Below are 27,010 nucleotides of genomic sequence, written 5' to 3'. Positions count from 1 at the left end.
TAGCAGTGAAATTGCATGAGTGACATCACTGCTGACATCACTCACTGATGACATCACAGATGGCATCATCAGTGGGAAGCGGGGAAGGGATGGTGATGGTGTCGCAATGGCTCTGTGAGTGTGAAAGCCTATAAAACGGAAGATATCGCTGTAGTGCCCCCCTGTGGGCAGATTCTTTTCAGTTGTTTTGCACCAGATTCATAACCTGACCAGATTCATTCCAGACCCTTGAAAAGTGTTTTGCATTTCATGATTATATAGTAGGATAAGTTATTTTAATCAAATCCTACTCCTCTGAATTCTAAGTACAAAAAATATAATAATAAATCCACCCATCTGCTTCGCATATATAAAAGAAAATGGAAGGAAACATTTAAAAAATCATCTTCCAACAGGGATACTCAACTTCCTTTGCCCGGGGGGCCACTTTTGCAAAATGACAGGCCAGGGGGCCAGTTATTAAACAAACCATAATATACATTTTTATGTACTGGATTGGTTTTTGGGTGCCAGTCGGTGTTTAACTCTGCCATGAACCCACATAGCATAAATCTGAACCACCAGGCAGAATGCAAGATTCAAGTTTAATAGTCATTCTTATTAACATGGACTGCAAATAGGCTGTCACAGTCACTTTTTCCATGTCACTATTCATGAATTAGTGATCAGTTGTAGAAGAAGCACACATTTTGTAAAAGGAAACTTGAAAATCCTCATCTAGTTACACACTGTTCAAAATTTATGTTTCTACTGAATCTGCTCAGGACTTTGGAACAGATTAGCCTTTTTTTTCTAACCCACATGAAAAAAGGTTAAAAACATAATTTTTGTATATCTAGTAAACATATTAATTCTTCTCTTAATAATGGTTAAAACTTCACCTTGATCATTTGTCAGTGGGAAGAATTAGTCGTAAGGCATGAACAAAACACGCATGAACACTGCAGAGCAAAGGAGATTTTAGAGATTTAGAGCCAAATTATTTGTTATTCTTATTTACTCATATTTTGTTTTATTTATTTATTTATTCATTTATTTCCAATACACCGGTCACTATCATCGAATGCTGGGTGGGTTAAACTCAGTTCTCTTGCATGGTCCTATTGATCCAGTCCAAGTAGTTGGCCACTCTGGTATAGACTCCATATCTGCCCGGCACCCCACAGTCGACCCCCCAGCTAACGATCCCTGCAGCCCAGAACTGGCCCTGGTCTCTCAGGGCGAAGGCACTTCCACTGTCTCCCTGGCAGGTGTCCTTGCCTGCTTCAGGGACTCCAGCACAGAACATGTTGTCTGACAGACTTGGTACGTGATTCTGTGACTTCTTCACCTCATTGATAGAATGATCGCATACCCCCTGGTCCACCACAGGGAGGCGTATGTGCTTCAGTATATTTGAAATCTTGTCTGTGTTGTTCTCCCTTGTAATGCCAAAGCCTGACACCAGTCTGGAAAGGAGGAGAAGTTGAATGAGAGATGTATTAGAGAAGTAATGGTGAGTCCATGTATCCATGTCACAAGAAACAGAAGACTTTATATAGGCCAGATCAGTGATACTCAACTTGCGGCCCGCGGGATGATTTTTTTTTTCTTTTTTTTACAGTGCACCTGAACGCAACATGCAAGATACCTGCTGAATAAGTGTCCAAATGTTCATGTCACTCTGGCCAATACTCCACTTCTGTTATAGCATTTCAGTCTGGAATATGGAATATCTTTCAATAATCTATAATTTAGCTGCTAAATTGTCTAATACTGCAGTCTGCTTGCTACCCAGGCACTTATGTATGTACTTAACCTAACTAACTATCCGTTGTGCACAACATTGTCAGACTAAACTCCGGCTGACACCCCAAAAACCTACAATCCGCGACAGAAAAATGTATATTGATTGTTTATTAACTGGCCCCTGGCCTTCTATCATTTCACGAAAGTGGCCCCCGGGCAAAGCAAGTTGAGTATCCCTGGGCCAGATGATGTCTTTACCCCATCACACCAGTGCTGTAAGTGATGCCCTCTGCTGGCAAACATAGTGGCATGATGGACGCATGGAATGTGATCGGATGTTGCAGTTTGATCAAGGCAATGTCATTGTTGAAGTCCACGTGATTGGGATTGTTATATTCGGGGTGAACATGGACTGAGGAGACAGTTGCAGGTGGGGACCTTGAGAATGTAATGGCGTTGTTACTTCCCATGTAAACCTGTAAACCAAAAAGATCAGAGGAAATGACTTGTCCATTCAAAAGACTTGAAAGCACTTGGCATGATGTAAATCAGGGGTGCCCAACCAGTCGATCGCGGTCTACTGGTCGATCGCGAGGGGTGTCAAAAATCGATTATTAAAAAGAAAAAAGAAAAAAAAAAAAATATATATATATATATATATATATATATATATATATATATATAATCAAATAAAATATAATGGAAGTACATGCAGTTGTTTATTTTAATTATGGATCATAATACAATGCAATTCCAAATGCACTTTTATTTTAAAAGTAGCCACACAGTGAGAAAAAAGAAAGTGAGAAAAAAGAAATCATGTATTGGGGAAAAAAAGTGATGCATCGATTTAAGATGCATCGGTAATCGAATCGAATCGTAGCCGTCTGAATCGTAATCGAATCGTGAGGCCAGTGAAGACTCACAGCCCTAAATGTCAAGTGGTTGTGGGACAACGAGAAAGTGTTGTGAGGTTAGTTACTGCAGGCTGCAAACGATGTGTGTGCGTTTGCGATGTTGAAACTGGACTGGTAGATCTCGGGAGGCTGGCTACTTGAAAAGTAGATCTTGGGTCAAAAAAGGTTGGGCACCCCGATGTAAATAAATAGCCCACTTACCCGTAAGACCTCCTTTCTCTGAGTTATGCCACTTTGTACCACATTGTGAGCTGCAGTCATAACCCAGCGGTCTCCAATCACCATGCCGCCTCCTCTATCACCAGCTACACTCAACAGTACCTGCCAGGGGATTGTATTTTCTGGAGCTGTACTGCCCCCAATGATCCTCTGATAGCCAGAGATGAGTTTCGTGGGCTTTCCGCAAACTGGATGGAGCAGAAGCACATACAGGTGTGAGAATAGGCCAAGTTTAAATAAAACCAACTCTTAGAGTTATTGTTTTATTTAAACTTGAAGCCTGTGTTTTTAGTCTAGACTAAATAAGGTTATAATAGGGCTTATTCTGGCCATGAAGGACAATATTACCTGGTATACATGTTGGAGTGACAGGTACATCGTGGTTGTCCCTCCACTTTCTGTCTGCTGCACAGGTGTAGCTGACTGAAGACCAGAGGGGAAAAAGAGAGAAAATATAATGATATAATAATTTGTGTCGGCTAATCCCATTTTATTATAGTTGACGGTGCTATTTTTGAGCAATATAGACGTCTCACCATTTACTCCCCCAAGGAGAGAGTAGAATGGTTCATCGCAGTGGTACTGAATAACAGAAAGGTACTGATTCTCAGATCCAGATATGAAGGTTACGCCTCCGTTCAGCAGTGCTTCAGGCTCTCCACAATCCATAACTGTGGAAGAATGAGACAAGGACATACCAATATTTTGCCACTGTCGGAGATACAGGTACATGTTTTGGGGTTCTTGTAAAATATGGGAATCCTAATTCATGTTGTTGAATCACAATAAGTCTTTCAATAATTCTGTGCAGAATTATTTCAAGTCTGCGCTTCAATCGGACTTACTCTTGCATTCTGGGAGAGTGAGGTGCCACTGTCCGTTGCTTTGACACATGGCGGAGTAACTGGTGATCTCTCTACCATCCTGACAGAGTGACAGACAGAACGTGATATATCAGACTTTAGAACACGGATCTCTTGAATACTCGATTCTGATTGGTCAATCAACAATATTCACCGGTCATTATTTCTCGACAACCGACCGCTGCTCTGCCACACCTGGATTAATCAGTTGATAAGAGCATTTTGTCTGCAGACACTACTAATTAGGCCAACCAGTTGCAGCTGTGGTGTCTTGTGTGCCAATTACGAATGAAACCGCTTTGTCGTTGAAAACGCTATTAAAAAATCTATTTGAATAATTATTTTTGTCAGATTATTGAATGATTTAGTTGTAGGCCGTGTTCTAAGCGGGATAATGTATATTGAGGCGGTGATTACTGGAAATAATGACCTTCAGGTGAACGATTAAGCCCTCCGCTACGCGTCGGGCTCAATCCACCTGTCGGTCATTATTTCCCCCGTAATCACCGCCTCAATATACATTATCCCTTACATCATGTTTTTCCAATTCAAACAATGACAAAATAGACAAAACAAGAACACAAGGTGTAGTAACAAGGTGTTAAGAATTGGACAGGAGAAGAGAAAAGCTTGATTTAACCATCATCAGCTTGTATCCTTGGTCACAGCGTATGTAGATGTAATCTCTGTAAAGATATTCAGTGAAGACAGGAGTGACCCTGCCTTGGGCCACACCACTGGGAGATGGACACTTCACTCCTGAGAAGAACACAAGACAACCACATGTTTAAGAGCAGCTCCATATCGACAGTTACACAATTGTTAGTTAAAGCAGCTACGAGCAAGATTTTCGATTGTTATTAAACAGTATAATTATAATATTGATGCATCACATCTTACCTATAATAGTAGCTGAGACCAAAGCCGTGTGAATCGGAGATTGCGCTCTTGATGATTATAGAGTCTGTGTCTGTCTACCGGCGGGCCGGATAAACCCGGAAGTGAAACGAAACGGTGTACGGCAGCTGCCTGCCTTCAACCGTTTCGCTCTGCCTAGCAACAGATCATAAACACGGAGAACGCCATGCAGGGGGCTTGCTACTCTCGCGAACATCTCTCGTTATATTTTAACAGTTTGTTTGGAAGTAATTTTGTTATTTTGTGGTTATGGCCCAAGTGGCTGCCGCAAACCGTTTCATTTCACTTCCTGATCTGCCCCGGCCGCAGACAGACTAATCGTCAAGACAACACTGGCCGATTCACTCGGGGTTCAAGCGAGACTACTCGGCGTTGGTCTCGTCTACTATTATAGGTAAGATGTGATGCATCCATATTAAATTTAGACTGTTTAATAACAATCGAAAATCTTGCTCGTAGCTGCTTTAAAACCAAGCAATCTGAGGCAATCCAATGGCATGCAAGACCACATTGCTTCACTTGTAGTTTCATTGTGCCTGGACTTAGTTCTACTGTAGTCCTCTCTGTCCCCCCCTCCTCACTCTGTGTGCTGTAGTCCAGGCTCCAGCCGTGACTCAGGCCTGTCCCGTCAGTGTGGTAGTCCAGCCTGACAGTGTTGGAGTTAGTGGCCATCAGTCCTGGACTCTTTCCCCCACACAACATCATGGGGTCTCTCTCTGGGATGGTCACCTGTGAGGTTTGGGGAGTATTAGGCCATGTTCAGACTAGGAGGCCAAATCTGATTTGTGAACTTTAGTGACCTATTAATGACTTTATCCAGATTGGTTTTATGAGTCTGGACGCTCCAAGTCTGATTTGTGTCACTTGTCCCAAACCACATATGGAGGTAGTTTCCAATCTGCTTTCGACTGATGTGACTTCAGTGCGGACGCGCAGATCCACCAAATCTGATTTGAACGTCACTCGCAACTCATGATCAAATGTTTCTGCGCAGGAAAACCACGTCACCAACGTACGTATTTACTGACGCCCACGTCGTTACCATAGCAACCCATGCAGGTAGGCTGTTTAGGTCTGGACACACAGATCCGACTTGAGAATCGGCTTTGTGGCAGTGCACACTCCCAAATCAGATTTGGGAAACCAATCAAGATAATGATGATTAATGACTTTATCAGCAAATCGGATTTGCCTGTAGTGTGAACATGGCCTTAGTGTGGCGTATGAATTTATTTCTCTTGTTCCTTTCCTGTTATTTGAATACATATTGCATACAAAGCCCTATAGACATTACCTGTAACCAGTGATATAGACAGCTGTGGCCTTGCTGAGTGTCTATGCTCTCAATTTGGAAGTTGTGGGTGAAGTTGAGAGTGACGGTGAAGCCAGGTTCTACAGAGATCACGTATTGGCAGGAGAGACCGTGAGGGGAGGGGCCAGGGTATCCTGGACTGGACAGCTGTCCCTCAGGCTCGTCAAAGATACCACTGCCACAGGATACTGGAGAGAAGAAGTCAGAGTACAGCAAATATTCATGCATGATATTACTGTAAAGGAATAGTTCGCACCGTAATGAAAATTCAACCCTTATCTATACAAATAGTTCATATCGATGGCCAAAGCGCAAAACCTCCTAACTGCAAATTTTCTGATTTGCGGATTTCACTTTGGATGATGAGAAACCTCCTATCTGCTCCTATTCAATCTGTCTGCGAGATTGCAGAGCCCTTCATTAGACAGAAAAGTCACCTGACAAAAACCTCCAATCAGGTTCGCTGGGAAAATGTTGAAGCACAACACCTGCTATCTACGCCGAGCTGAAACTTGAGACTTCTGTGGTATGTAGACCCATCTAAATGTCTGTCAGATTGTAGTAATCAATTGTTTTCAAAATAAAACGTGTCTTACACCCTTACTAGTGAAGTATTTGGTAGTATCTCTGCCAAATTAATGATAAAAATAATCTGAATCGCCCAGGGTACTGTATTAGTGCTATTATGTGTAGCCTATTAGCGTATTAGCCATAGATATCTATGGTATTAGCGCCCAGTGGTGAAACTTTTATCACACCAAGAGGGTGAATTGATTGAAAATGTTAGGGATAATACTTGAAACAGCACTTAGCACTGTAAATTAGCGTGTTTGTTAGCCTAGATATTTCTAGGTAAAAACATTCTATCTGCATGTTATGTAGCTATAGGAGGTTTCAACTACCTGCATGTATGTAGATAGGAGTTTTTGGCGTTGAACATTTTGAACTTGTGGTTAGAAGTTTTCATTGTTGCTTTGATGTGAAGGTCATTATCGTGATCTCTTATTAATTGCAGGTCAACACATGTCATGTCAACACCATGGCAGGCAAAAACCCTGAGCACAGGTCAGGCAAAAAGAGGCCTCTGACCAGGGGAATGATGATGATGGAGTTGGCTCTCAAGAGAGGCAAGTAGTGGTATTGATGCATTGTTGGGACCAGTTCCAGTGTTATAACATTACAATGGGAGCAAATGGGGATATTTGAAATGTCTGAGAATAGCCTAAAGGTTGTATTTGGGAAAAATACAAGGTTTGACACTGATGTTATATGCGAGGACATTATTTAGAGAATAAGAGATGAAAAACTGGGCCGGTTCCCCATGATAGTAATGCTTCCAGCCCCGTACCACCACTATTAATAGTAAAATGTATTATTACAGCATAACAGAACTCTAACTGTGTGTCATGATGGGCACAAGTCATCAGAGATAATAACACTGAAAGGTTTAAAGATGATTTTAACACAATAATACTGATAATATTGCACTTCATTTATAGGAAAAAAATGTGGTACAGCCACCACTATAGCCAGCCACCCGGTGACTGCAGGGGACCCTGGTACAGCCACCACTTCAGCCAGCCCCCCGGTGACTGCAGGGGACCCTGGTACAGCCATCACTTCAGCCAGCCACCCGGTGACTGCAGGGGACCCTGGTACAGCCATCACTACAGCCAGCCACCCGGTGACTGCAGGGGACCCTGGTACAGCCATCACTTCAGCCAGCCACCCGGTGACTGCAGGGGACCCTGGTACAGCCATCACTACAGCCAGCCACCCGGTGACTGCAGGGGACCCTGGTACAGCCACCACTATACAGCCAGCCACCCGGTGACTGCAGGGGACCCTGGTACAGCCATCACTACAGCCAGCCACCCAGTGACTGCAGGGGACCCTGGTACAGCCATCACTTCAGCCAGCCACCCGGTGACTGCGGGGGACCCTGGTACAGCCACCACTACAGCCAGCCACCCGGTGACTGCAGGGGACCCTGGTACAGCCACCACTACAGCCAGCCACCCAGTGACTGCAGGGGACCCTGGTACAGCCATCACTTCAGCCAGCCACCCGGTGACTGCAGGGGACCCTGGTACAGCCACCACTACAGCCAGCCACCCGGTGACTGCGGGGGACCCTGGTACAGCCATCACTTCAGCCAGCCACCCGGTGACTGCAGGGGACCCTGGTACAGCCACCACTACAGCCAGCCACCTGGTGACTGCGGGGGACCCTGGTACAGCCACCACTACAGCCAGCCACCCGGTGACTGCGGGGGACCCTGGTACAGCCACCACTTCAGCCAGCCACCCGGTGACTGCGGGGGACTATGGTAGGTCTACAACTACCTTGAAGGCATGACCCTATGTTAAGGATCTGGTAGTAATTCACATAAATAAGGCTAAATTAGTTTGACCTACAATTGTAGAGTGAGCACCACACACTCCATTGGAGATGAGATGAATGATACACTCATTGCCTATTTCCTACTTTCCTACCAGGAACATTCCTCAAGACAGCCGGAACTACAGACCAGCCAGTAATCACAGAGAACCTATGTTATGAGGAACTTGTGACATTCACATCCATCGCTGAGTCTGATTTAGAAACATCTCCAGTATCTGATGCCGAGTCCCCTCTAGATGAATCCGACCTTGATGAAACTTACAACCCTACAAAAGACAAGCAGGAAGAGACTGAAAGCTCTAGTAACAGCGGAGAAAGTGGGCAAGAGGAAGAACTGGCAGAGGATCAAGTACCTGAAGATCAAGGAGTTCCGGGTCAAGTACCTGAAGATATTGTGGAGGAAGAAGCACACAATAGACCTACGAAGAAGGAAGGTGTCAACTACAGAAAACAAAATGTGGAAAACAGACGGCTGGGAAAAGAGTACAAGGGGAAAAAGAAAGTGGGGAGAGGAATGATTGAGGTTACTCAAAGTCCACGCTCCATACGTCACAGATGTCATCATGGCTGCAACGAGGGTCAAATCAGAAACAAGGGAGGACAGCAATGTGATAATATTTCTGAAGAGGAAAGGCAAACGATCTTCGCAGATTTCTGGAAAATGACCTGGGAGCAAAGGAAGGTTTACGTGTCGTCACAGATTGAAGCACGCCCTACAAAACGACAAACAAGTTGGTCAATCTCGGAAGAACCAAACATATAAGTACAGACTGTGGGTCGATAACAAGCAGGTACCAGTTTGTCAGACAATGTTTCTGACCACACTCAACATAGGAGCATGGAGTGTCCATGGATGGGCCAAATCAACAGGCGCAACAAGAAACGCCATCAAGGAGCCGTAGTCAGCAGGATGGTTCTGCACGAGAATTTCTCAACAGACTGCTGTCTTGCCGTCAGTTTTTTTTTGTTGCAGTACACAGTGATCATTGAATCTTTGAGCCATCCAGTGAACAGTATTTTGTTCAATTTGTTCAGTATCATTGGAGGTTTTTGAATAAAATAATAAAAATAGTATTACATGCAACTGTTTGTAGTTGTTTTTGTTTTTGCAGAGTTTATTTACAGCCAGTACTCTTTGTACTGAGTAACAATTACACACCTAAATTTTAGATGAGTAGCCTACACCAGACAGAAGACAAGTCTTAAACTGCCCAATAGAAGTTCTACACCCTGATCAGTAGGCAGCGGTATACCCCCACCAAATAATAATATTTTGCAAAAGCTCCTATCTGCAAAATGATCCAGGAAAAGTTCAGAAAAACCTCCCAACTGCCCAATAGAAGTTCTACACCCTGACCAGTAGGTGGTGGTATATACCCCCACCAAATAATATTTTTTGCACCAAGTGCAAAAGCTCCTATCTGCAAAATGATCCAGGAAAAGTGGGGAAAAACCTCCTATCTGCACTTTGCAAGGCACAAATACCTGGTCGGTATTGTTAACACATAATATAGTAATATAGTCCAAAAACAGTGTATTGTATTGGGGTATCCTTAAAAAATAGCATTCTGCAAGAAAACAACAAGGTTTTTTTCGTTTTCCCAAAAAAGTGAATTTTTCAGATAGGAGGTTTTGCGCTTTGGCCATCGATATGTAGTTACTACATATGAACTATTTGTAATTAGACATGAACACCAATTTAGCAGTAGGAGCAGTTAGGAAACACACGTGTGCAGAGTACTCACACACACAGGTGCGCTGGTCTGGGCGGAGCTCGTAGCCATGGTGACAGGAGCACAGGTATGAGCCCAGAGTGTTGAGGCAGATCTGGGAGCAGATTGGGTCTGGCCCTGAACACTCATCCATGTCTGATCATGAGAAGAGGCGTAAAGGTTGGGGGAGATAATGCCATGAACAGAAGAGGAAAGTGACAGAATAGATGACAGGGGGAGGAAAACGGCTATCTGCTAATGCTAGGATCAAACAAAATACACTTTGAATTAGGGATGTCCGATATTATCGGCCTACCGATATTAGCATTAAAAAAAATCGATATCGGAAAATATCGGTATCGGTTTTCATGCCGATATTTTTTTTTTTTTTTTTTTTTTTAAATACAGGGGGAGTCTCACTGAGAGCAATGCTCTCTTTTTCAGGAGTGCCCTGTTCACATTCACACACACACTCATACCTGGAAGCTGACCAGTACAACCACAGTCTGATCTGTTGGCCACTGAGCAGCTCCACTGGAGCGGTTGGGGTTAAGGGCCTTGCTCAAGGGCACCTCAGTGGTGGTAATGAGGGAGGGGCAAGCGCTGCCTTTTCACTTTCCCCACCCAGATTTATCCTGCCGGTCCCGGGGATTGAACCGACGACCTTCTGGTCACAAGCTCGCTTCTCTAACACTTACAACTTTAACACAACATGCATATTAAACTCTTCAGCTACATTAAGCTACATTATGTAACTTGTTACGTGAAATTTTGGTGGAAAAAAAGCCCGCTTATATCGGTATCGGTTGATATCGGTTGATATCGGTATCGGAAATTAAGAGTTGGACATTATCGGATATCGGTAAAAAAGCCAACATCGAACATCCCTACTTTGAATATGTAGCCTACCTATTGCCTGGTAGTGAGCAGAGAAGCCAACATTCTGGTGAATTTCTGGGTTGTTGTCGTCGGTTTGGAATACGAGGGTGAGTCTGTTGCCCGGAGAGAAGATGGGCTGGTTGCCTGGGTGATTCCCATCAGCAGAATTCTCCTGGCCACAAAACTTCCACAAGACCTTGTTATCAGCGAGAACCTGAAGCAAGAAAAGAGTACTTATTATAATGCAGAGCAACAGAAAGTTTGAAATAGTTATCCACAAAAATTATAGCATATAGATAGAAGCTATAGATGCTATTTGCTTGCATGTGCACCTGCACGTGTCTATGTACCTTTATATGTTTTTCTCTGAATGTTTTATATATTTCATCAACCTGCCAGCGACTGCAGATGAAAATTAGCCTGTATGGCTAAATCTGGCATATTTACATGATGGACTTAAAGGAACACTCTGCCCATTTTCAACCAGCATTGTATCATTAGAACATCAGTAGTATATCAGAAAACTGTAAACTGTTTTGAAGTCTGTCATTTAATTTGACAGTTATTGAGTGTTAAAGTGTGGACCAGTGACATCCCTGGTCCACACTAACTCAAATTAATAACTCATTAACTCAAATCAACTCTCAATAACTGTCAAACTAGATGAATGATGAATAGTTTGACAGTTATTGAGAGTTGATTTGAGTTAATGAGTTATTAATTTGAGTTAGTGTGGACCAGTGATGTCACTGGTCCACACTTTAACACTCAATAACTGTCAAATTAAATGACAGACTTCAAAACAGTTTACAGTTTTCTGATATACTACTGATGTTCTAATGATACAAAGCTGGTTGAAAATGGGCAGAGTGTTCCTTTAAGTGCTCATGTTAATGAATGTGCATTAGTCCCTTTTTAAATAAATAAACAAACATAAACATAATGGGCAAATTTGCCGTAATAAATCCAATTCTGTCTGAGATCAATGAAGCAGATCAGAGAGTATGTGGTTATGGACAGGATGCAATGCAAATGAAGTGTACATTAAAGGAACACTCCGGCAATTTTCAACCAGCTTTGTATCATTACAAAAAAGCAGTATATCTGAAAACTGTAAACAGTTTTGCAGACATTCATTTAGTTTGACAGTTATTGAGAATTGATTTGAGTCAAGTTGTGGACCAGTGATGTCATTTGTGCATGAATGACATCACTGGTCCACAACTGAACTCAAATCAATTCTCAAAAACTGTTCAACTAAATAAAAGCCTGCAAAACTGTTTACAGTTTTCGGATATGTGTGAGGTTATGTGCAAAATAAATCGGCATTGAAAATTGGTGGAGTGTCCCTTTAAGTAGAATCAGTTGTTTGGAATATTGTGTAATTCTGTGTTGCAATTCATACGGCTCTCTGACCGTAAGAGCATCGTAATAGCATCCTGTGGAAGTCTCGATGTCCAAGTGTGAGAAGGTCAGTTTGATCTGGTAGCCCTCAGGCACACCGAGGTCCCAGTGTTTCAGCAGGTCAGGAGGGTAAGGCTGGGGGTACCCGGGGGACAGTACCTCCCCATACATAAGAGGATCAGAGCGGGGTAGCCGCCAACCCTCACACGCCGACGCAAACAGAAACCTGAAATGGTGGAGCCACAGAGAGAGTTCGATCTGTTTATCAGTTTGCAGTCACCTTCTGAGCTGCTGGTCCAGTGTTCAAACAAACAGACAAGGAACAAACACAGTGATGCAATCACATACCTGAAGCAATCGCATAACATTGCCATGGCTTACAATGTGGTGCATTGAGTATCATTGTCAGACTTAAAAACCACTCATCTGAAACATTGGTTGTAGACAGTATTAGGCCTATATTACACCCTCCCCTAGTAATGATGCCATAGTCGCTTCATTCTATCATCAATTTTGGAATTGAGATAGAAATCCATTACAAAAAGGAGTTCAGTACAACACAAAGTTTGCAAACATTTTGAACAAACTTACCCGATGGCAAAATAGGTCCAGCCCATGTCTGGAAGAGGTTTGTCTTTGTGAACTGATCTGCTGTTGACGGAGCTAAACGTCTCACATTCAGTGGAACATGAATGTTATGCAGTCCGTGGTTTCCAGTATTTAGCCATGGACTGTGTCAAAGTCAGGAATATGCTTTGTTTGACTTGGCAAAAAACAAAACAAATGAAAGCTTGAGTTGCAGAAGAACAGGGTCAATATTGAGAATAAGGCAGAAAAGTAGAGAACTGGGGAGAAGTTGTGAATGAGCTCTCGTTCAATTGAGTTAATCTGATTTCCCACAAGTGATAGCATTATAGTTTAGTAAGTGCATTATAGTTTAGTAAGTGCATTGCCATATATTTTTAGCATCATGCCTCGCAGTTGTTAGTCAGAGTTGCACCCTAGACTTGAAAGAATAAAAACAACCCCCCAAAATCAATAGTTGGAGTAGGGCCTCGGGGCTGGCAACGTTAAAAGAATAGTTCACTAAAAAAAAAAAAAAATCTGTTATCTACTCATGCCAAATGAAACATAGATGAAATGTGTTAGTCCTCCATACAACACATATGTGTGTATGTGTGGGTTTGTCTTTACTGTTCTATAGTTAGCTCTATGGTAACACTTTACAATAAGGGTACATTAATTAAGGGTTAATTAATGTTGAGTTATTTGCTAATGTTTGTTAATTTGCTAATGGTGTTCATGTAAGGTAATTAACCCATTGATACCTGATGCAGCATTTGTGTGTATATCCCACATTTGTGTGCGTAGCCCTTTAAGACCGCGAACCGCGTCAACGCGGTTCGCGGTCTTAAAGGGATACACACACAGTATCAATGGTTTAAGGTAATAATTAATCTAAGGTAATAATTTATATATTATTTAATAGTTTCTAAAGTTGCGATTAACATTAGTTAATACATTAATAAGCATTAAGTAGCAGTTCATTCATACAACAATAAAAAATCAAATGTTTATTGTTCAAATGTATTAAGAGTTTACATGTTAATTAAGGTACTATTAGTAAATGGTTGATGAAGATGATAATTAACATCTACACCATGAAGTTGAGGTTTGCTGGTTCCATTATCTTCATGTGGCAGTGGCCCTAACCTATAAATGATTGTGCATGTTCTATAAACATTACTTGACCGTAATTAAGGTAAAGGTAAAGTCCCACTGATTGTCACACACCTGAGTGTGCGAAATTTGTTCTCCCACATTTGACCCATCCCCTGGGGGAGCGGTGAGCAGCAGCAGTGCCGCGCTCGGGAATCATATGGTGATCTAACCCCCCAATTCCAACCCTTTGTGATGCTGAGTGCCAAACAGGGAGGCAAATGGGTCCCATTTTTATAGTCTTTGGTATGAATAACTATTTATTAATGCTCTTTGTGACCCTTATTGTAAAGTTGAAAACATGTATCCCTTAAGTAACACTTCACAAAAGCACAAGAGTGCTGAATAAGCATTACTTCACCGTAATTAACCATTTATTAATGTAAAATGTCACAAGGAGCATTAATAAATGCTTAATTACGGGCAAGCCCCCTTGCACATATCAGGACCATTTTCAAATTCTGCCTTCATTTTGATCTCAACTACATACCTGTAAAGTGTTGTGACTGCATCTTGCACAGTTTTGACTCTATCACGCTAACAAAATCCATCCACAGATTAGACAGACATATAAACACACTGCAAAGTCCTCAAAACTGCTTCTGTGCTAGTCCCCGCTACAATAGGTGTCTGCAGGACCACACGTTGCCTTGATAACACACAGAGACTCACAAAACAATACCAGCCAACGCTGTCGCGGCTGCTAACAACACTGTCATGGCTGGTCATTAAAAAAAAAATACACATCCTCTGTAGTTCATTTGCAAAAAATAATCCTTTAATGCAGTATTGTAATAAGTAAATTATGACTTCATACTGTGATCAGAACCTGGGCTATTTGCTGGCACATTTGATTATAAGTCAATTATTTGATTTCATCATTTAAACATTTTTAATAAGAACAGCATGCAATACTGACGTTGATTATTGTGCTTACCAGGTGACCAGCTGTTACAAGTGGATTATTTATTCATTCGTCTTTCCTCTGCCTCTACTCTGTCTATTGTCTCTTTGATCCAGTCGACATAATTCTCCACTTTGGTATAGTAACCCTTGTACTGTCTGTCCCCACAGGAGGATCCCCAGGACACGATGCCCTTCAGACGGTAAGGCCCTCTGTTAAGCTTGTTTCCGTTTCCCAACATTGGTAAACCAAACGGGCTGCCGCTGTCTCCCATGCAGCTGTCTCCACCACCCAAGTTCTGCAACCCTGCCCCTTGTCCAGCACAGAACATGTTGTCAGTGAAAACCAAGGGGGTGTTCTTCAGGTTCGGTGTGTTCCTACACTCACTGAGGGCGATGCCCGCGATATGAACATATTTTAACATCCGACTGATTTTATTACGTTCTGTAATCCCCCAACCTGAAACTGTGCCTTGTACATTTTCCGACAAGCCTCCATCCGCCTCTGGCAGACAGATGGGACGGAGGTTGGGGAGAAGCTCCACTCTGGAAGCGAATCGGATCAGAGCAATATCATTGTCATAATTTGTGCGTTGATCGTCAGGTATGCCCTTCGCATAGCCTGGATGAATTATGATCTTCTCACTGTCCATGACAACCACATCAGACAACATATTTAGCACTTCTCTTGCATCTACCAGTCCACCATAGAGGCGGATAGAGCTCTCCTGATACTCGTCCACGACATGAGCAGCTGTCACGGCCCATCGGTCATTGATCAGCGATGCTCCTCCTCTCTTGGGTTCTTTAATCAAAAGCTGCCACGGTATTTCCCCCAGTTGTGCGTTCTTCCCTCCCAAAATCCTGCCTGCACTCGAAACGTCCGTTTCAGTCTGCCCACACACTGAAAGACACAGAGAAGCATCAATAGATTCAAATGATAGAAACCATACTCCAAATAACCGATGACTTCTATTAGAAAACAAAAATGAGAATGAAATAACTACCTTCAGTGCATTTTGGCAACTCTGCCTTGCCGCCAACTGATACCCAATGACCACTGCCATTACATATGTATGTATCTGGAAGAGAAGAGAAAGCATATTGGCAACACACCGTGGTAAATCAAAAAAGATGGAAACTCAGGACATCAGCCTGTCTTCCTTCAAAGGATATATAGAAAAAAAGAAGAAAAAATATATATACAGTGTATATATATATATATATATATATATATATATATATATATATATATATATATATATATATATATATATATATATATATATACATATATATATAGGCCATATAGAAAAGTTTATTCCAATCACCATTTCCTTCCAGTGTGTAGTACTTTGAACGACACTGAAACTCAATCTCATCTCCAAACTGAGTGCCTGGGTTGTCTGAGTCCACCAGTCGAAGAATGCCGTCATCTGGAATGTCGGGCGGTCCACAATCCACAGCTAAGGAGAGCGATAAACAGAAAGTTTTTTTTTTGTCTTTTACATTATTTGGGGGGCATTTTGCCTGTATTTGATAGGACAGTTAGGCAGACAGGACAGGTGGGGAGAGAGAGGGGATGACATGCGACAAAGGACCACGGGTCGGATTCAAACCCGGGTCTAAGGACTAAGCCTTTGTGGTACGTGCTCTACCAAGGTGAGTCACCGGGGACGCCCCAAAACAGAAAGAAATTCAAGGGAACTCACACAAATTGTCGACTGAAAGTGATGAGTGTCAAACTTACGTTCACAGTTGTATTTGGGACTCCATACGCCTGATGTCTGGCATGTCGTCACGTACTCCGACATGCTCAGGGTCTTTTCAAACTTTATAAGAAGGAGAGAGTGTAATTAGGTACAACTCTGATAATGGTTCAAACCTTTACTTCAAATATAAACCTGAGGTTCTGAAGTATCGCCTGGACACTCACCGTATCCACATGGTGACCGAGCTCACACGTCACAGTCACCGTTTCACCCTGCTTATATTCTGGACGCTGAGGAGCCATGGAGGACGTTAAGGTGACCACTCCTGGACAGACCTTGGCTGCAAAGAACATTTTGAAAGTACAGATATGAGGATATGTTTTTCAACAAACCATTTCCTTAAAATGTTTCCGTTATTCATTTGAATAACGGAACCAACCCAAATTCTCTCACATCTCTCCCCTCTTCCAGGACCTCCACTGGCTTCCCATCTCGGCCCGCATCAAATTCAAGACACTGGTACTGGCCTACAGGGCAGTACACCAGTCAGCTCCCCTGTACCTGCAATCTATGGTCAGGTTCCAAACCTCTCAGCGCTCCCTTCGCTCCTCCACCAGTGCAGGGCGCCTCGCCCCTCCTTCGCTACGGGGGCTCAAAAGTCGCTCATCCCGATCTCGACTCTTCTCGTCCCTGGCACCTCAATGGTGGAATGAGCTTCCACCTTCGGTCAGGACGGCTGAATCACTGCCGATCTTTCGGAAAAGACTGAAGACACACCTTTTCGGGCTCCATCTGGGCCCTTCTTGATCTAACTTCGTTCTCTCTCTTTCTAAAAAAAAAATATATATATATACTAACCTAAACTTGTACCACTAACCTAAACCTGTACCACTGTTCCTTCAGAAGTTGTAGTTGTCATAGACTGTGCTCCATAGTTGATTGCTCTATTGCTGACAAAAATGTGTTATTGTAAGTCGCTTTGGATAAAAGCGTCTGCCAAATGACGTAATGTAATGTAATGTATATGTATATGTAGCCAGAGAAGACTAGCCTAATAGACCCAAACTCGTATTCGTCCCCCCATTAGGTCTCAGATGTGCACAGGTGAGAATGCTGCTGTACCTGTGGTCTTGTAGTGGACACTGAAGCCGTTGTTGGAGCCGAAGCCATCAGAGGTGAAGTGGATTCGGACGTGGTTCGAGTGAGTGAGTAAGGGAGAGGAGGGAGGCGTGTGGCCACAGAACGGCCCGAGAGTTCTAGAGCCGCTCTCCACCTGCAGGAGCAACAACATGAGAGACATGATGGTCCAGCTGCAGGTATCCATGACTTCCAGTTCATTAGTTTTGTATCCTCTCCTGGTTTAGTTCACTCTTATCTTATTCTTTTATTCCTCAAATTGCTTTGTCATTTTATTATTTATTATTATTTATTAAGTAAAGCAGCTTTGTCAATTCTGTTTTGAAAAGTGCGACACAAATAAAGTATTATTTTATTTATTTTCTTAAAGCAGCTACGAGCAAGATATTCGATTGTTATTGAACAGTCTAAATTTAATATGGATGCCTCACATCTTACCTCTAATAGTAGACGAGACCAACGCCGAGTAGTCTCGAGTGAATCGGCCAGTGTTGTCTTGACGATTAGTCTGTCTGCGGCCGGGGCAGATCAGGAAGTGAAATGAAACGGTTTGCGGCAGCCACTTCGGCCATAACCACAAAATAACAAAATTACTTCCAAACAAACGATGTAGCGAGCATGGCGTTCTCCGTGTTTGTGGTCTGTTGCTAGGCAAAACGAAACGGTTGAAGGCAGGCAGCTGCCGTACACCGTTTCGTTTCACTTCCGGGTTTATCCGGCCCGCCGGTAGACAGACACAGACTCTATAATCATCAAGAGAGCAATCTCCGATTCACACGGCTTTGGTCTCAGCTACTATTATAGGTAAGATGTGATGCATCAATATTTAGACTGTTTAATAACAATCGAAGATCTTGCTCGTAGCTGCTTTAAATGCCAAGAAAGTATGGGTAAAGAATGCACTAATTGTCAAATCAATGATTTCAACACATTGGTTTTGATTAGTTTTGAATGATTTTAACATCTTTCTCTTTCGTTTGCTGCTCTGTAAAGTTACAAATTTGAGGAAGTGGACAAACCTCCCCATGTGGTATTTTTCATATTCGGACACCGCAGCCACCTACCCTGACTGAGTCTATGCACTGTCCGTCGGGGCTTTGCTCCACATCGAAGTCTTTGGAGAAGTGCAGCTCCAGCTGGAGGTGCTCCTCCACATGCAGGGTGTAGGAGCAATCTGCATTCTCTGCATAAGCACCAGGCCAGGAGGGGGTGGAGATCACACCCTGATGCGACCCTGACAGGTCCTCAGTACAACTCACTGTGGATGAGATTCAGAGGCCATTTACACCTGGCGCTAACATGCATTTTCTGTGATCAGATTGCAATCAGATTGTGTGTGTTTTTTTAGGTGGTCAGGGATGCATTGTGTACACATTGAACACAAGTGTAAATGCAATGTGTCCTCTCAATCTGGATACACCAACTTTATGCGGATTGAGAGGGCAACCATTTCTGCAATCTGATTCCAATCAGATTGCAATCAGATTGCAGAAAATGCATGTTAACGCCAGGTGTAAATGGAATCATAGTGTCAGACACATTGTCTGTTTCATTAGGATCATGCATATAATTATGTATTTCCTTCATTGTCATCATCCGCATTAATTGTAATTATCATAATCCCAACATTCTACGAGCAGGCTCCGTCTATGTATCTTCATCATCCTCTGTCTTACAGAACACATTTCTCCTTTTTTCATTTTTCCTGCTTCTGCTTCCTCAATTTTTGTTGTTCTCACAGCTTCTTTCAATTCTCTTTCTCATGTCTGTCTTTCGTCTTCCCTCGTCTCTCCAACTCTCTTAAATGGACACTCCGCCGATTTTCAATGCTGATTTATTTTGCACATAATCTCACACATAATACGAAAACTGTAAACAGTTTTGCAGACATTCATTTAGTTTGACAGTTATTGAGAGTTGATTTGGGTTAAGTTGTGGACCAGTGATGTCATTTGTGCATGAATCTCACATCACTGGTCCACAACTTAACTCAAATCATCTCTCGATAACTGTCAAACTAAATGAATGTCTGCAAAACTGTTTACAGATTTCCTATGTGTGTGAGATTATGTGCAAAATAAATCAGCATTGTTTTTCAGTGCAGTGTCCCTTTAACAGTTAAAGGGACACTCCACTGAAAAACAATGCTGATTTATTTTGCACATAATAAAGTTTAACTGCTCCTTCTGTGTATTCTTTACTGTTGCCTGCTGCTAATGCAAAGGGTACCAGTGCAAGTGTGTTTGTCTGTGTCCAGATGGTATCCATGGCGACAGGAGCAGTGGTAACCTCCGACGAAGTTGTGACAGAATTGGGTGCATCTGTTGTCTGGGTCGACCTCGCATTCATCAAAGTCTGAGAGGGAGAAGATGTTTCAAAAGGTCAGATGATGGAGTGACATATGGAAGACATGAGCACCATGTGTAAAGAGTCAAACCAGCATTCCTAAGTATTTTTATCGCTGTCCTGTGGCCAGCAATGAACAGTGTTGGGTAACTTAACTACTTCTTGCAGTAACTAGTAATCTAACTAATTACTTTTCAAATTTAGTAACTCAGTTACAGTTACTAAAATAGTAACTGGGCTAGTTACTAGTTACTTTAGGACATGAAAATAACGGACAACTTCGGACTATCCGGTTTCTGATGCTCAGACCTAGTCCGGGGAGAGAGCTGCAGCTGCAGCCAGAGTCCCAGAGGCTAATGACCTTGATAGGCTATAAGCCTCCCCAATAAGTGAATGTTCACACTAACATAATGTGTGCATTAATAACAATCGAAGCAGACTTTTAAAAGTAATGCAAAGGTTACTTTCCCTAGTAACTAATTACTTTGAAGTAACTAGTAACTTTAGAGGTATTAAATTACTTTTTGAGAGAAGTAACTAGTAACTGTAACTAATTACCAATTTTCAGTAACTTGCCCAACACAGGCAATGAATGACATCTTCATACGTACTTCATACATCTTGCAATGACTACCTCTACTGCCAATACGTTTTTAGGGCTTTCAGAAGGCATAACACACACACACACACACACACACACACACACACACACACACACACACACACACACACACACACACACACACACACACACACACACACACACACACCTTGCACAGTATAGAAGCCCCTGAATCCAGTGTGCTTCCTGATGTTTGAGTAGTCCGAGTGGAATGAAAGCGAGAGGCAGCCACCAGGGGGGGAGAGGAGCGAGGGATTGACAGTGGACTGAAGTTCCTCAAACGTCCTCTGGCCACATAGAACGGAAATGAGGTTTCCATTTGAAAAGATCTAGAAAAGGAACAGGAGGAACTTATGATCTTGTAGCTTACACGGCAACAGTTATGAAATCAACAAAGTAGAATTAAGCAATATAGCATGAGAGCCAGTGTGTTGTGCCAAATATATCCCCCTGATCAGCTGTTATCCCACGAGGCCGCAGGCCGAGTGGGATAACTGCTGAGCAGGGGGATATATTCCACAACACACGCAGCTCGAGTGCTATATTGCTTTTATAAAACGGTTTCCAAGTATGATAATATAATAATAATAATAATACTATAAGTCCGACTCCGACTGGCATGTCATTCTGATAGAGTCAGTTGAAACACTACTGTAAGGCGGGACCGCAAGAACATGCGGGTGATTTGATTGGATCGTTCTGGAGACTGAAGTTGACATTGGCCAATCCTGGCGCTTGCTGAGTAGCTGAGAGCTTTCTGGAAACCCCGACAGGCAGCATTCTCAGCGCTTGCTGAGAAGCTGAATGCTTTCTGCAAAGCCCGACACCAACTAACGTTACGGGGTTAAATGCGGGGTTAAATGCGGGGTTAACAGCCTTTCTTTTGCAAAGAAGACATTAGCCCGCATCTATTCTTGTACAAAACATCATTTTCTGCGAAGTATTAGTAAAGTTATAAGCGAAGATCGATTCACAAGGATCTGACAGCTGTCTCCGCCATTTTTTTTTTCTACGTTGTCATTTGAGGTAAGCCTTATTATTACTCTCTTAGTAAGATAGTTGCCATGGCAACCAATAACCCATGGCCATGGGTTATTGAACTCGGTTACTGGAATTATACAATGGCTGTGAACCAATCAGATTGCTTGATTTGAGAGAGCCGTTTTATAATTAAGAGTATACCACAACTTCCCTTGAAAGTGCATACCATTGACCCTTGACCTTTCACCTTCGGGCCACAAACTAACCTTCAGACCGTCGTTCTCACAGTCTTGGCTGTCCTCCAGGTCCAGGTGGGTGAGAGTGAGGGAGAGCGCGTGGCCTCCAGGGGCGCACCTGCTCCAGTTGAGACTGGCGTCGGGCAGGTAACCGCCGGGGTATCCCGGAGACTCCACCCATCCTAACAGCTGGGAGGAAGCAGAGTGGGACAGCAGGAAGAGGCAGAGTCTGAGGAAGAGTGTGAGAGAAACACAAGGGAAGGAGTCATGTGATGATGAAGGAAGGGGGAAGTGGAGAAAGTGAGGAGTGCGGAAAGAATGAAATAAAGAAACATACAGTACATTATTTGGCGATGGAGCCGGGGGGAAAGTCAGAGAAGAAAGACTCACGTCACAATTCATAAATGTAAAATCACAGCACTTCAATCAAAGCCAGTTAACGTCTTTGCATTTTGTTTGCTCTGTAACTGGCTATTGCAAATGACTACGGTGTAATGATTGTGTAAGTAAGTAAGTAAGTAAGTAAAACTTTATTTATATAGCACCCTTCTCAACACGAATGTACAGAGTGCTTAACAAAGTTAAAGCAACAGTTACAAAATATAAAACACAATATAAAAACAAGGGACATAAAAACAGAGGAACAAAACAGACGTATGGTACATAACTCAACAGATCAAAATTACATAAAATCACGACATATCAAAAGCCTGTCTAAAAAGGAGAGTTTTTAGTTGTACTTTAAAAATCTCCACTCAGGCGGAGGCTCTCAGGCCCTGGGGAAGAGCATTCCAGAGCCTAGGGGCCACAGCCGCAAAAGCACGGTCCCCGGTTGTATCGCGCTGTACGAAATCAAAACGCACCTTAATCTCAGCATGGTGATCCGATCAAATGTCCCTCACCGTCTCTCCTTCCCCTTTTTTTTTATTTCACTTTTGTTCTCTTGATCTCCCTTAGTGCCTTTTCTCTCTCTCTCTCGTTTTGCCAGCGTAAGCATTTTCTCAATCCAAAAGGGTTCCAACTAGTTTGCAACTAGCCCTGAAGAAGGCCTTATGGCCGAAACATGTTGGCTGTTTTATTCTGTTCTATGAAGAACTAGCCTTATATTAAAGCTTTTTAATGAAGAAGAGTGCCTTGGAACCTTTTTGATGAACTCTATGCCTTCCCCAACATCCAAAGAGCACCTTCTGTAAGCATTTTTTCACTTTAAGGAACGCCGAAGCCCTCCTTTCCTTCCATATACTTTCTCAATCCATTTGATGGCGTGTTTTGTTGGAGCTTTCTCGTGATGAGGGTGTGGGGTGAGGGTGTGTGGTGTGATGAGGGTGTGGGGTGAGGGTGTGGGGTGTGATGAGGGTGTGGGGTGAGGGTGTGGGGTGAGGGTGTGGGGTGAGGGTGTGTGGTGTGATGAGGGTGTGGGGTGAGGGTGTGGGGTGTGATGAGGGTGTGGGGTGAGGGTGTGGGGTGTGATGAGGGTGTGGGGTGAGGGTGTGGGGTGTGATGAGGGTGTGGGGTGAGGGTGTGGGGTGAGGGTGTGGGGTGTGATGAGGGTGTGGGGTGAGGGTGTGGGGTGTGATGAGGGTGTGGGGTGAGGGTGTGGGGTGTGATGAGGGTGTGGGGTGAGGGTGTGGGGTGAGGGTGTGGGGTGTGATGAGGGTGTGGGGTGAGGGTGTGGGGTGAGGGTGTGGGGTGTGATGAGGGTGTGGGGTGAGGGTGTGGGGTGTGATGAGGGTGTGGGGTGAGGGTGTGGGGTGTGATGAGGGTGTGGGGTGAGGGTGTGGGGTGTGATGAGGGTGTGGGGTGAGGGTGTGGGGTGAGGGTGTGGGGTGTGATGAGGGTGTGGGGTGAGGGTGTGGGGTGTGATGAGGGTGTGGGGTGAGGGTGTGGGGTGTGATGAGGGTGTGGGGTGAGGGTGTGGGTTGTGATGAGGGTGTGGGGTGAGGGTGTGGGATGAGGGTGTGGGGTGAGGGTGTGGGGTGAGGGTGTGGGGTGTGGACAAGTGGGGCGGTTAGAAGACAGACAGAGATGGGACATTTTAGACAAACTATCACTGACATCGAGATATCTATGCCATAGTTTCATTTTAATTTTTTTTTTTTTTTTTAGAGAACAATATACAAACAAGACAAACAGGCTCAGACACAGGAAAGGAAAGGGAAAAAAAACAAAACATACATCAACATTGCAACATGGCGCTATCAGCCGCATAGTGTTATATGTGCTTATTTATAAAACGGCTCTCTCAAATCAAGCAATCTGATTGGTTCACAGCCATGGTATAAATACCGTAACCCATGGCCATAACCCATGGCCATGGGTTATGAGACGCAACTCTCTTACTAAAAGGCTTTGGTTACCTCAAATGACAATCTAGAAAAAACAAAATGGCGGAGACAGCTGTCAGATCCTTGTGAATCGATCTTCGCTTATAGCTTTACTAATACTTCGCAGAAAATTATGTTTTGTACAAGAATAGATGCAGGCTAATGTCTTAACCCCTCTCTCGCGCGCCCTCACTCTTAACCCCGCATTTCTAAATAAGACGTAACGTTACTTGGTGTCGGGCTTTGCAGAAAGCTCTCAGCTTCTCAGCAAGCGCCAGGATTGGCCAATGTCAACTTCAGTCTCCAGAACGATCCAATCAAATCACCCGCACGTCTATCTTCTTGCTAGAGGTCCCGCCTTACAGTAGTGTTTCAACTGACTCTATCAGAATACCATGCCAGTCAGACTTAGTATTATTATTATTATTATTATATTATCATACTTGGAAACCGTTTTATAAAAGCAATATAGCACTTGAGCTGCGTGTGTTGTGGGATATATCCCGCTGCTCAGCAGTTATCCCACTCGGCCTGCGGCCTCGTGGGATAACAGCTGATCAGCGGGATATATTTGCCACAACACACTGGCTCTCATGCTATATTGCTTAAATATACTGTATATATATAAAAAGTGCATGGGGTCCCGCGCAAAGAGTCCATGAGGTACCAGCTGGGCGAGCCAACCGCCACCCCTAACCTCAGTTCCTGGTCATTCTCAACCTAATTGAAGGAGGCCAGAAACGGGTTCCAGATAGTTGAGAACCTCCCAAGCGTCTTGGTTCTCAGGGACCTGAGTTTCTCCATCTGTACAACAGAGATCATGTCCATCAGCCACACCTGAAAAGAAGGTGAAGAGGAGGACTTCCATTCCTTCAGAATGAGTCTTTTGGCTGTCTGTTGTCCCCAATGTCAGAGATTGTTGCACAGCTGTAGGGAAGTTCAGTGAGGACTCCGAGCAGCCGAAGATGGCGAGTTGTGCCTCCGGTTGTAGGGTTATTTTGTAGGCTTTAGAGTACCGGTCAAATATTTTGGCCCAGAATCCTGTTAGTGAAGGGCAGCACCAGAAGGCATGAGATAATGTTCCGTAGTTTCATTTTTCAGCAACACCCCTCCTGCCCCACTAGGACCAGGGTTCAGTCAACACAATGCAAATGGGAGTGAAAGGAAGCGGGGAGAGGAAGTGCTGCGTTTGTTCTGCACTCCATGTGCAACGGGAGCAGCCATGGTCCCAGAGACGCAGAAACACACTGAGAGGACAACGGCAGGAAGGAAATGGAGAGAGACAGACAGAGAGAGAGAGAGAGAGAGAGAGAGAGAAAGAGAGGGAGAGAGAGAGAGAGAGAGAGAGAGAAAGAGAGAGAGAGAGAGAGAGAGAGAGAGAAAGAGAGGGGGAGAGAGACAGAGAGAGAGAGAAATACATCAGATGAGGGTAAATGGGGTTTTCCACCGAGTAGGAATACAGTAAAAGGTACGTACGAGAAGTAGGTGAGACGCAGAGAGGAGGGGAAGCGTATAGTTGCACAGAGCAGAGGACAGAGACAGAAGAAGACAGACAGAGAACAGAGACAGAAGAAGACAGACAGCGGGCAGAGGACAGAGACAGAAGAAGACAGACAGCAGGCAGAGGACAGAGACAGAAGAAGACAGACAGCAGACAGAGAACAGAGACAGAAGAAGACAGACAGCAGACAGAGAGAACAGAGACAGAAGAAGACAGACAGCGGGCAGAGGACAGAGACAGAAGAAGACAGACAGCAGGCAGAGAGAACAGAGACAGAAGAAGACAGACAGCAGAGAACAGAGACAGAAGAAGACAGACAGCAGACAGAGAACAGAGACAGAAGAAGACAGACAGCAGAGGACAGAGACAGAAGAAGACAGACAGCAGACAGAGGACAGAGACAGAAGAAGACAGACAGCAGACAGAGAAAAGAGACAGAAGAAGACAGACAGCAGGCAGAGAACAGAGACAGAAGAAGACAGACAGCAGAGAACAGAGACAGAAGAAGACAGACAGCAGGCAGAGAACAGAGACAGAAGAAGACAGACAGCAGACAGAGAACAGAGACAGAAGAAGACAGACAGCAGGCAGAGGACAGAGACAGAAGAAGACAGACAGCAGAGGACAGAGACAGAAGAAGACAGACAGCAGGCAGAGGACAGAGACAGAAGAAGACAGACAGCAGACAGAGAACAGAGACAGAAGAAGACAGACAGCGGGCAGAGGACAGAGACAGAAGAAGACAGACAGCGGGTAGAGAACAGAGACAGAAGAAGACAGACAGCGGGCAGAGGACAGAGACAGAAGAAGACAGACAGCAGACAGAGGACAGAGACAGAAGAAGACAGACAGCAGACAGAGAACAGAGACAGAAGAAGACAGACAGCAGAGAACAGAGACAGAAGAAGACAGACAGCAGACAGAGAACAGAGACAGAAGAAGACAGACAGCGGACAGAGACAGAAGAAGACAGACAGCAGGCAGAGGACAGAGACAGAAGAAGGGAAACGGTTAATTGAAAAGCGAAAATGAGCGAAAGGAAAGGTTAGGGACGGGTTAGGGGGGAAGTCATTGATGGTGTTGAAGTACGATCACTTTAAGAGGTGTACACTTCTAGGTCGGAAGCTGGTTCAGGGGAGGAGGAGGAGACAGAGAAGAGACAGCTGTCGGAGTC

General features: G+C 43.8%; 2 protein-coding genes across 3 annotated transcripts; both read right to left on the bottom strand.

The window, feature by feature from the left end:
* Positions 1-1,081: 1,081 nt before the first annotated feature.
* On the bottom strand, positions 1,082-12,526 carry c1r (complement component 1, r subcomponent; the record flags this gene model as incomplete). The annotated part of the gene is made up of 12 exons (XM_083661438.1): positions 1,082-1,448; positions 1,987-2,204; positions 2,847-3,052; positions 3,213-3,287; positions 3,401-3,535; positions 3,710-3,788; positions 4,368-4,486; positions 5,227-5,374; positions 5,940-6,145; positions 10,106-10,228; positions 10,982-11,165; positions 12,368-12,526. The coding sequence occupies 12 exons, from the start codon at positions 12,524-12,526 to the stop codon at positions 1,082-1,084; spliced, it is 2,019 nt and encodes a 672-aa protein (XP_083517564.1).
* Positions 12,527-14,830: 2,304 nt separating this feature from the next.
* On the bottom strand, positions 14,831-22,917 carry c1s.2 (complement component 1, s subcomponent .2). Of its 2 annotated transcripts, XM_083661299.1 has the most exons (11): positions 22,875-22,917; positions 22,042-22,240; positions 20,943-21,123; positions 20,056-20,181; positions 18,891-19,084; positions 17,812-17,962; positions 16,914-17,029; positions 16,728-16,809; positions 16,309-16,443; positions 15,985-16,059; positions 14,831-15,881 (listed from the first exon to the last, which is right to left on the bottom strand). In XM_083661299.1, exons 1-11 carry the CDS (start codon positions 22,886-22,888, stop codon positions 15,037-15,039), a joined length of 2,118 nt encoding a protein of 705 aa, XP_083517425.1. In that variant the 5' UTR covers positions 22,889-22,917; the 3' UTR covers positions 14,831-15,036. The 2 variants fall into 2 exon arrangements, with proteins under 2 accessions (XP_083517425.1, XP_083517426.1); XM_083661300.1 differs by lacking the exon at positions 22,875-22,917 and having other exon boundaries at positions 22,002-22,053.
* Between the last annotated feature and the right edge of the window lie 4,093 nt (positions 22,918-27,010).

This window comes from Poromitra crassiceps (assembly GCF_964638095.1).
Source record: "Poromitra crassiceps genome assembly, chromosome: 26".
Taxonomy (NCBI): Eukaryota; Metazoa; Chordata; class Actinopteri; order Beryciformes; family Melamphaidae; genus Poromitra; species Poromitra crassiceps.
Note: the sequence above shows the minus strand (reverse complement) of the source record. Positions and strands in the feature narration are given on the sequence as shown.

What these genes read in the sequence shown, in the direction of transcription:
- c1s.2 (XM_083661299.1), bottom strand. An exon ending in AGACAAACACACTTGCACTG is followed by an intron (nt 19,085 to 20,055) that starts GTACCCTTTGCA and finishes TCTCATCCACAG; the next exon opens with TGAGTTGTACTGAGGACCTG. An exon ending in TGTCCACTACAAGACCACAG is followed by an intron (nt 17,030 to 17,811) that starts GTACAGCAGCAT and finishes TGTTCTTTGCAG; the next exon opens with CCAAGGTCTGTCCAGGAGTG.